This window comes from Ornithodoros turicata, chromosome 1 (assembly GCF_037126465.1).
Source record: "Ornithodoros turicata isolate Travis chromosome 1, ASM3712646v1, whole genome shotgun sequence".
Lineage (NCBI taxonomy): Eukaryota > Metazoa > Arthropoda > Arachnida > Ixodida > Argasidae > Ornithodoros > Ornithodoros turicata.
Window position 1 is genome coordinate 58,415,223 of NC_088201.1, and position 11,188 is coordinate 58,426,410.

An 11,188-nucleotide genomic window follows, 5' to 3' on the forward strand; every position below is an offset into this window, starting at 1 on the left:
AACGTTTGGCACGAAAAACTATCCGCAAACTGCCCGAACCGAAATCGGGACCGAACTTTTTTTCTGTGCATAACCGCATGCTACCGAAAAGCAAGCCTTGGGGCACATCGCCTTTCAACCGTCCAGCTCAATGAGATAATCCCCGTATTCATAGGGGTAGAAGTCGCACACAGGGCAACAGTTGACCTGATTGCTACGTCATCGTTGCTATGGTTCTCCTTCAGGCTGAATAGCCATTGGATGATTCGTACTTTTTCGGTTGGCGTCACTTCCCATTTCGGAGGAGAAACCTGGCTTGGCCAGATCGGGCCGAATGCGGGCCGGAACCATGGAGGAAGGAAACACAGGAGCGGCCCTTCCAATTTTTTGCCATTGGGACGGGCGTGCCAGCTTCGCACTGCATGGTGGGATACTCCTGTCTACCACGTGACCGCTCAAGTGATCCCAAGAGCATGCGCAGGCCAGCTCCCAAACCAGACGACGGGAGTCGTGGTTGTCTTGCAGTTCAGATATCTGCATTGTGATGAACGGCGCGCGTCCATCTTTATTTGTGTGTGTTCGGAGGTTTACTCTTGGTTTACCCTTTTACTACAAGACCGGTCAGGTTCTGCAGGACAACCACGCAGGACTAGAAACATCATTCGCGGTAGCGATGTTTGTGTGACGACGTGGTCGCGTGTTGTGTGTTGCTGAAGTGGTAAAGCATGTCAGTAATCAAATTTGTACAACGATGGAGTAAATCAACTGAATCTGCAGCTGTAGCACAGCGCCAGCTTGCAAACGAAGGGTTCAAGATGACTCTCTCACAGACAGGGGTACGCCTGTATGCCGAAACAGCCGGTCAAGTACGTGTTTACAGGAAACGTTATTCCCGTGACAGAGCTGCTTTCTGTTGAAGGACAGCCGCAACCGCGGTTTGAACACGTTAACAGAGCGTTGTTTCCGCAGTGGTGCTCACAGAGTAAATGACTTTGAAAAAGCGGAAAACCACGAAAAGCAGCGGGAGCAACAAAGGGTTGCCAAACCGAAACTTTAGAGAGGATCACGTGGTGGACATGAAGTAATGGCGGTTTTGACAGGAGCGACCGCCAGAGGGGTCCCACGGAATTCTGCTCGAAACGGCCGCTCCTGTGTTTCTTTCCTCCATGCCAGGAACGCTGTTCTCCGAAAAAAGTTTGGTCCCGATTTCGGTTCGGAAAGAATTCGGACCGCGCTAGCAAAGGACCCTTCTCCAGTATATGAAGCACCGGCTCCCCTTTGCCTCCCTCCACCGCGAAAGATCGAGACGCGAATTTGAAGGGAGACCAGAGCAGATCAGTAGTGTATTGTCATCAAGCGGGAGACCAGAGCAGATCATTGTATTGTCATCAAGCAGGAGAGCTACCTACAATGTAAAAAATTTCACCATAAAAAAAACGGGCATGGAAAGTTGGCTGCCAAACATTGGCCGCTTTTTTTTTACGGTGGCCCCGTATAAGTTTTGCCCTTGAAAAATACTGCATTGGCCAGTAATTTTAACAGGGCATACGACGTGTAGCATTACTGTGCTGTGGTCGTTAACAGAACTGCATTGGCCAGTAATTTTAACTGGCATATGCCGTGTACCCTTGTCGTGCTGTGCCCGTCCCTGGAGCCCCTCTTTCTTTTTTTTCTCTACATATAGTCGTAGCAATGAGAGCAGTTTAAGCAATGACCATGCGCAATAGATTGTGATGTTTGTCACATTGGGATTTATTTTCTATGTACATAGTGATGAAAATGCGCCAGTCACATCTGGCATCAAAACCCTGCAAAGAGAAAGGGAACTGTTACAGGGAGCCGAGCAACTGACATGCAATTATACTCACCATTTATTTTTTCAAAGGAAGAACATACGAGGGAACCACGTGAACCCATCAGTCAGCTCTGGCATCAAAACCCTGCAAAGAGAAAGGAAACTATACTCACCGTTTTATTTTTTCAAAGGAAGAACATAAGAAGGTGCACACAAAACGCGAAGGCGGCACGGAACTTCTTCTGGCAGCGTTGATAAGGATATCTGATCATGGCCCTCTCGTATGTGCTGCTTCATATGTGACAGTATCTCTATATTTGTAGTGAACAGACGGAAGCACAAATGGACGTGACATACTTTCGTGGTTTCGGAGAGCAAATCGATTCGAGGCGACCGTCCTGGTGTGTTCTTGTAACGTCCCAAAATGTGACATCTGAGTGTCGCATAGTTCGCCGCCGTACAGTGGTCAACGTAGCCAATAACAGTGTTAAAAACACAAGGGCACCTTCCGCAACGATACATTACAATAAGAGCGCCGTGATGACCCTACGAACCAGGACGCATGACACACGGAGATCTGAACTAGGGAGACGCTTCACAGCAAACGCGAGCCACGATTTACTGGTGTCCCATAAGTTGAACAAAAACCAGGCATATGGTGCACCACGCTCAAAACGCAAAGAACAGGATGTGCGAACAGAAATGTGCTTACCTGACTACATGCATTCACGAGATTTACAACGACCACTTCGTCCTCCTTCATCAACGATCGTCCGCGCACGATGTACCGCTTCCGGCGGTTGCGAATGACGGCAATGTGCCGTACTTGGCTTGGCCTTGCCTCCGCATTCAAGTTTTTGGCTGGCGCATGATGATGGCGCCACCGTTTTACGTAGTTTTCGCAGTATTTGTGTTTACAGTAACACGCCGTAAACGCCCGTAGAAATCATCGTATTTTTTTACAGTGTATGGAGGTAGGCCAGATCAACAGAGCAGAGCAAGAAATGACACGCAGGGGCTATGATAACTTTAAGCGTCTTCCAGCATTACGAGACGGCCAGAGGCAGAGGTAGAAGAAGAACAACAACATTCCCGGTGTGCGCAGCAGCAACGTCAGCCGGGGTAAACCATAACCGAAGCAGACGGCAGAGCAGTGTCACTCAAACTTGCCATGCTTCTTTGCGCCGCGTGCTTGGGTGGCGCGCCCATCTTTTTAAAATCGTCTAATACATCGAACCAATTTTATCCTCCTCAGGTATGAGTGTACCCCGGGGGATCATTGACATCCGAACATTGTCGATATTTTGTGCCGACATTTGAAGTTAACCTACCTGCGTACTTCCGTGGTTGTCTTAGCCTCATTCCTGTTGCAGCTGTGTCGGCTAACACATCTGCCCTATCGGTGTGGAAAAGAAATGGCTTCGGGCTGCCCATGCTTGACTTCAGAAAGCCTACCACTTTCTTGTATTGCGTCACTCTAGTATGAATACAATGATGATGGTGAAGTGATAGCGGTGGCGGTAGTTGTGGTGGTGGTGATACTGGCTGCACTTTCGTGTGCATCCCATTTGCATCCCAGACTACGTGTCAGCTCATCTGACTTCTAGCACGGACCGTGCTTCTAGTAATGCGATCGAGCGACTTGCTGCGGCAGATTTCATGGATGTGCTCACCAGCGACGATTGTGCACCAGAGCAGCATATGTAATTAAACAACACACAGACTGCGAATACGAATAGGAATGTCATTATATTCACCTCTTCAATCATTATTTTCAGATGCGCGCTTGCGTCCAACAGAAATTAAGGCTTCGACACGCGTGTTCCGAATGGAGCCTTTAATCGAAAACCGCGGAGGAACCGTGGGAGCACATCAAAAGCAAGAAACGGAATCTGTTTACGGGACATCCTTCGTGAGGCAGATTTATACATGCTTGTGACAGCAGTACATATTCATGGTTGCTGACGTGCACCAGAACAAGTCAACGTTTTAAATCAAATCTGGAGAAACGTAGGCAGCACCACATCGCTCACTCTCATTCCACCACGTGCTCTACAACACCGCACCCCCTACCGTTTTCACCTTGCCTACATCCTTTCACGCGCTCGCGCTGTGTAGGTTCCATTTATACACTCGTGAGCGTTCCAGTGTACAAAGCGCACTTCGCTTAAAAATGGAGGTAACTGAGTAGGAATCGCTTTGTACTTGCTAGTAGTAGTTGCACACCCTTCAACGAGTATTTTGTGTGTTCCTTTTGTTGTGCATGCGGTGGGATCAGTTCATGTTCACTTACTTTTGGCGTCTATATTCAATGACATTGCATTTACTAAGGAATCTCACATGCCGTGTGCTCTCTGTACAAATTACTTGTCGAATCGTGCATTGCTTTACAGATTTTGCAAGGTGTCAGCATAACCTCAAGTTCCACAAGGTGCGAATGGCCTCACACGAAGTCTAAAAGTTGTTACATGCCTTGTTACCAGGATGTAAGAGCTTCAACAAAAAGCCACAAGACAAACTTCAAAGCTGCAAGACTACAACAACAATAAGTGATGGAAAAGTGGTGATGTAAAGTTTCATACAGGACGATTGTTATTGATCTGTCGCTTTTTGTATGCACACATTGTATCTTTGTTCACTTAGTCCAGAACAGTCATGATGAATACAGTACACTTTAGTCATTGTTATACAGTCTATAGCTACAGACGAATTGCGTGTAAAGTATACGACCCAGTACGTTTGATTGCATGGGATTAATGGGAAGGCATTCTAAAGAATAATTCGGCCAACGTGTTGCATTGCCACATGGCTTCACGCTTCCATTTTTTATTCTCTCTCTCGCTCACCAATATATCGAAGATCGATTGTATATTAATGATTTATCGATTGAGCACGCGTCCTGTAAAGTTTGCGTCGCGTTCCCTTCCCACTGTGTAAACGTGACTGATGTATATAATGCGAATTATTTCTTCTTCAGGCTGATGGGATCTTAACCGACGCGACAGTGGTGGGTCTCCGGGATACACTTAGTCGGAGGGTTCTTTAAGGACAGACCGGCTCCGGTGGATCAGTACGGTACGGTGTCCGCCTACTGATCCCAACGTTGTGGGCTCGATCCCGGTCGCAGACGCCAGCAACTTGGCCCTGATGGCTGATGAGCTACAACTAGAGCGAAACGGCTGTCTCCCTTCAGGTCGGCGTTCTAATGATCGCCGTGGAGGGAGACAAAGTTGCGCATGCCTGCTCTTCGTTTTTAGGGCGAGGGCAGTACAATTTTTTAGATGTGACGGGGACAGCCATTGCGCTTGTCCCATCCTGCAGTTGGGAATACAAACTTGATGACAGGGTTCAAGTTCCTTAGATACGCCATCTTCTGCGGGGGACATTAAATACGGTGTGACGTGTGCTGAGATTTCAGTGCACGTTAAAGAACCCTCAAGTGGGCAAAACTCACAGACCGACCACTCTGGCGTCGCTCAGGATCATATGGTTGTCTCGCGACGTAGAGCTACGAATTATCAATTACCTCAGGGACACTGAAAGATCAGCACAATGCAGACAGCTTAACTTCCCTCACAGAAGACCCATACCTAACGAACACCTGCGTCATGCCGCGAAACTGTTGGCATCCCCGTGCAGGCTTTACACGCTAGAAACTTCCATTGATAAGAGACTCAAAGAAACCAATAAAACTATAAATTCCATCGTTTTCTTTATTTAGGTTTCATTTTAACATACAAATGACTTTGCAAACACATTCATTTACCTAGACTCACTTTATTTAAAGCAAGCAGAACACAGTGTACACGGTGCATACAATGAGTATCGTCGTGACAGTGCTTCGACAATGAAGCAGAATTTCAAAGCAGGGCTCAAGTGGTAAAACCCAAAGGATCCCAGCTTGCTTAAAAATTCTTCTTGATGACACCTGAAAAACGTGAAGGGCAGTATTAGGTGGCCGTGGAGGAGGAAAAGGGCATTCAAAAACACGTAATATCTTACATTGGTTCAATGTGTAATGCCGCAGACATGTGTACGTGCACTGTAGTGTGTGAGACTAAATACAATGGACGCACTTTTTTGGCACACTTTCTCCTCAGTTGTTGTGCGTAGATCATGTTTGGACACATAGTTTTCGCCAACTTAACGATAGATGCACAGAAAGGCGCTGTAGGAAGAAAGGACGTAGGACGACGTATACGGACATCCACCTCCTTCGCCGCGGTGTGCACTACCCTTCTTAGTTTCCTTTTATTTTTCGTGCCAGATTTTCTTTTGAAGTGATTGTGTTTGAGGTTAGCATTCATTAAAAGTGCTTGCCTTTTTTCTGAGTATTATAGTTCCATGGTGAAGACACAGCGTACCGCCTTCACCACCAACCAGCGCCTCCGGCAGCACCTTGGCCGCCGGAAGACAGCCAACCAGCCCCAGCACCAGCTCCTGCAGCTTGCCAGCCAGCCCCAGCTCCGCCAGCTTGCCAGCCGGCCCCAGTTCCGGCTCCAGCGGCTTGCCAGCCGGCACCAGCGCCTGCTCAGCAAATACAGAGGGCCATCAATGCAGAATTGAGCGCTCTCATATTACAATTACAACAATATTCGATATTAGAGGCTCCTGTGTTACCGCACGTTAGACTAATGTGACAGTAATGCGGTATTGCATTTATCCTAGAGCGCAACACCACGCTTTGCTGGATGATGTCTCAATAACTAAAACTATTATTGTTGCTCCTGAGCATTGCTTGATGCCAAAGGAATAATTAATCCTTGCTCCATGCCTCCATACAGAAACGAATCACAATTGTTACCTGCGCCAGCCCCACTGGCGGCGCCTGCGCTCTTGACGATGATTACTTGTGCTGATCCAGTAGAGGCTCCGCCACTACCAGCACCGCCAGCTGGTTGCCACTCAGCACCACTAGCACCGGCTCCGGTATCTTGCCACCCTGCACCAGCTCCAGCAGGTTGCCACCCAGCGGCGCCAAGTCCTCTAGCACCATTACCACCGGCCTGCCAACCGGCACCAGCTCCGGATCCAGCAGGCTGCCAGCCAAGAGCAGCACCAGCTCCAGCACCAGCACCGGATCCAGTGGGTTGCCAGCCAGCTCCAGCTGGTGCCCCACCAAATCCACCGCCGTGACCTCCAGTAGCACTAGCACCACCGCGGTGACCACTAGAGCTTACAGTTTTGATGACGTAAACGTGCTTAGTTGCTACACCAGTGCCCTTAGCCGAGCCTCCGAATCCGCCATGTCTGCCAAGATTTCCACCACCAACTTGCCAGCCAGCTGTGGCACCAGATCCGCTACCACCAAGCTGCCAGCCAGCTCCAGCACCAGAACCACTACCGCCGAGCTGCCAGCCTGCACCAGCACCTCCAGCTTGCCATCCAGCTCCGACGCCGCCAGCAGACTGCCAAACATCAGCCCCACCACCGAAACCTTTGCCAAGACCAGCGCCACTGGCACCGTGACCTCCACCTTGACCGCCGGACGAGCCTCCGGTCGTCACGGTCTTGATGATGTAGACGTGCTTACTTCCAGTGCCAGAACTGCCACCGAAGCCGCCTGTAATGAACAATGTTGCCGGTGGATCATTTCTTTCGTGACAGTTTCGTGAATGCACTCACCGAGGAAGTTCGACGTTTGTTACACGTCTCTCATGGTTCTACTCATGGCCTGTCACAAATGTCTGGCGTTCGCTACCGCATCGACGTCGGAGTCGCTTACCGAGGTGTGGTGTCAACATTCACGTTTTGGAACTTCTCTGATAAGAATATCAAAATTGAATTACCGGCAGGGGCAGCATGTTGTACCGAGCAAGTGTACGAGGTTTAGTTCTAAAGGACTGCGTTCTAACTATCAAACTGTAAGACGACAAACACGGTGAACACAGGCCAATGCGGCCGGTGTCTACGGTGTGCCTTTCGTTACTGTCTTTACAACTAGAATGATGTAGTACTGATTTTCAACTTGTCGTTATCCAGTAACGCCCGTTAACTGGTGGTGATGGTGGTGAAAGGGCTCGCCGTTGTCGGCCTCACACAGGTGGGCAACGTCACGACTGACGCCCTGAGGGAATGTGCGTCCTGGGCCGACTTCTAACGTGTGCGGAACCTAAGGGAATGTGCGTTAACTGCATCAATTCGGCCCGTGATTCGCCACGAGCTCTTGCGGGAGCCTACCATAGCGGCTTTGGAGCGCGCGAACTTTAAATATAACGATTACGATCGCTATGTGAAAGTAGAAGATTGGGGCCCAGTTCTTTTACGTACTTTGGCCACTTGAAACTATCTCTTTTCCTTTGCGGGAGCTTAGCTCCCGGGTTGGGCCGTTTGCATTGTATAAACTACATGTGCCGAGTAAACAGTGCTTGCCTTGACCACTAGACTGCTGCCATACTGCAGGAGATGCAGACCCGCCACCACCAGCCGCTTGCCATCCAGCACCACCGCCACCGGAGCTGCCACCATGACTAGTAGTGACTTGCCATCCGGCAGTGCCACCGGTACCACCAAGATTTCCAGCCAGGGCGAAGCCTAGGAGGGACGTGACAATCTGCAAGCACGTACGAGGTTATCAAAGTAGAAGTCAAGGAAGACAACAAGGAACAATGACCCTCTAGCCGCGTTTGCATAAATGCGACAGAAGCGCATCGACTCGAGCGGAAAACCGATTGAAGACGATGCGCCACCGTTTACGTGGATGCGCATCGAGTCTGGATCGAAACTAGCGCCCCACGGTGTCACATTAAAAATTTTGAGCTCTGCACTTCCGCAACTGGTATTTCCGTCGCCATTTCTCAAAAATCATCATCTTCTTCGCACACAAAAACTACCCCGCAGCCACGTGACCTTCTTCTTCGTCCCGCGGCAAACGTGTTCCCATATTCCTCCTTTTGTTTTCGATGCCATCTTCTGTTTACAACCATGTTTTCAATGCGCATCTACCGTCTCGAGCCACGTCTGTCGGGCGGATTGATGTCGATGCGCTATCCTTACGAATTGACCGTTTACATGAGCGCATCCAATGCTACAAGATCGAGTCAATGCGCTTCATTCGCTTTAATGTAAACGCGGCTTCTGGTCGGTGTGCAGGTGAGTGTCGAGATGGTAGGAACAGAAAATATGAGTAGATTCTGTTTTAAATGCCGCGTTCTCTTAACCTGACTACTAACCTACTACTAACCTAACTACCTGCTCCTAACCTGCTACTTTACTGAACATGTGTTTGACAAGCTGAAGAACTCCCAAGCAACACAGTTGTGAAACCTAATCTCTAATTTATTTGTCAGTACCGTGAAATTTTTGTCACTTCATTACTTGAGACTGTGTAATTTGCTTTTAAAGGACTACTGACTTAAAGGCAAGGCCGTTGTATACGTGTGATCCCAAAGCCATACGTGCAACGGGCTCCTAGAAACTGGAACCAATTGTGCTCACTCAAGCCTAAAGAAGAGCGTTTACCTTGCTTTTGGGCGACGTCAGGTAGGAAGCAGAACTTATGAAATAAATGGCATGTTTTGTTTCATGTCAAACATTCCATGCTCACTGACGTATCCTCCTACATATATTGCTAAATCATGTGAGCCTGCATGAATGGAACCGTAACAGCCTACACACATGACATATAGTGAGAGACAGAAGTCGACGTTCCTTTCATTTTCGGTTTCGGAGAAATTCGGTAAAGCATGGTTCATGATGTAGTTACTTATAAAATACGTTTCAGGACGGCATGCAACATCATCCACAATGACACTCGCTCTACCATTAATTTTTAACGCACGATAAAGCATATCGTCAATCTGGAGTCCATTGTGCGGTCAGCCGTGGTCTCGAGCTTGTTCAACGGAGCCTAGAATATTCGAAATGTCTCACCAGAAACCACATGCTTAGTTCCTTCCTTAGAAACATCCCCAACTGTAAGACTGCCGCTGGAGCTTTGATGTCTGTGCATGGCGTGGTCTTGTGCTTTTATACTAAAAGCGATGCAAGGTAAAAGAGAAAGAGAGCTAGCGTTCTGTTCTGCCTCTGTCTTCTTCTGCCTCATCTTACTCTCTCTACAGCAACAAGAAGAACAAAAAATAGAATGCCGCGGGGCCCATGTGGGTAGGCAAGAGGGGCCCTCACCGGATGCGGTGCTTCCCGAGGGTCAGTGTAGCAATTGGGCGAGAAGACTGGTCCAGTTATGGAGACGAAGGGAAAGGTGCCCTGCAAATAGTAGCCAAGGAAAATGAACCAGACTACTTTCACTCGCCAGTTTCGATTTCGATTGTGCCGTTCATAAAATCCCGGATTATGAGTTACGGCGGTGTAACAGAGTTGCTGGTTGGTGATTTCCGTGGAGGACTCGGGCAATGCGAAGTTGTCATGACTGTCAATTTTTTCATAGGGCCTACCAATTCTGATTGAGAAATTGGCCACGTTCTATCTCTTGTTCTCTAATTTATTCGTCCACGGGGCAGTTTACTTGCCTGAAGTAATTCGAATATGTATTAAGTAAAAAAAAAATAAAAAAAAACTCGGAACGTGAATTTACTGGATGTCGTTGCTCCTGTCGCCGCAGAAGAGCACTAATGGTCTACCCAATAAAATTGGTTGAATGTTGGTAACAACCTGGCGGCTGAGTTCATGTCCAACCTCGCTTGACTGGACTCTTTACCCCTGTCACAATCCGTTTTGGATAGTGGAAAGAAAAGCCACGAGTTCCCGTTGCTTTGGGGTCGCGGTCTGCGGATGCCGACCTCTCCTGCTTTTTCTTAGACGTTCATCGTTTCATCCCAATTTAGTTGTCCTTCCTTTCACTTCTGCTTCATTAGGCCACCGATTTTGTTAAATAAAATTTACGATGTCACGTAAACACGTCCGCGAAACAACTGTGATCATGAGCAACTCCGCACTGGCCCGTTCGTGGATTAGTTTAAGGTGCCTGATGATCCTTTAAAGCGCGCTGAAAGCTTAGCACAAGGCCACCCTCTTTTTAGCTTCCATCACCAGAGACGACGTACAGCTCCGGTCAACCTTAATAATAAAATTGGAAAAAATTCGGTCTCATTTCCCAGCGCGATAACAGCCACCCTTGGTGCACTGGGGGAATGTTAAGTGAACAAAGTCCTTGCGTTAAACTAACAGAATGATTTTGTTCAATTAAGATATGCTCATAGTCCCAAGGGTTGCTGTAATCGCGTTAGGGAACGAGACCACATTTTTTTTTTCAGTGTTATTATTAAGGTTTACCGGAGCTGTACCTAAAAACCCTGCGTGTACCAAATAGCTGCTGTCCTTGGCAGCACATATGCCACAAGCCCGTGTGCAGCGAGCTGAGGCATTGTGAACTCATTTGGGGAAAATGGCGCCAACGAAGTCCGCAGTCGGGATTCGCGGATTAATTGGTTCGCAACCATTCTTAACGTTCTTAGC

General features: G+C 48.3%; 1 protein-coding gene across 1 annotated transcript; it reads right to left on the reverse strand.

The window, feature by feature from the left end:
* Positions 1-6,101: 6,101 nt before the first annotated feature.
* Positions 6,102-7,518, reverse strand: LOC135395310 (uncharacterized). Its single transcript, XM_064626576.1, has 3 exons — positions 7,500-7,518; positions 6,579-7,337; positions 6,102-6,301 (listed from the first exon to the last, which is right to left on the reverse strand). Exons 1-3 carry the CDS (start codon positions 7,516-7,518, stop codon positions 6,144-6,146), a joined length of 936 nt encoding a protein of 311 aa, XP_064482646.1. The 3' UTR covers positions 6,102-6,143.
* Positions 7,519-11,188: the final 3,670 nt, after the last annotated feature.

Bases quoted from the DNA above. Each gene is read 5' to 3' on its own strand.
- LOC135395310 (XM_064626576.1), bottom strand. The intron at 6,302-6,578 runs GTAACAATTGTG...TTTGCTGAGCAG, and splicing joins CGCCAGTGGGGCTGGCGCAG to GCGCTGGTGCCGGCTGGCAA.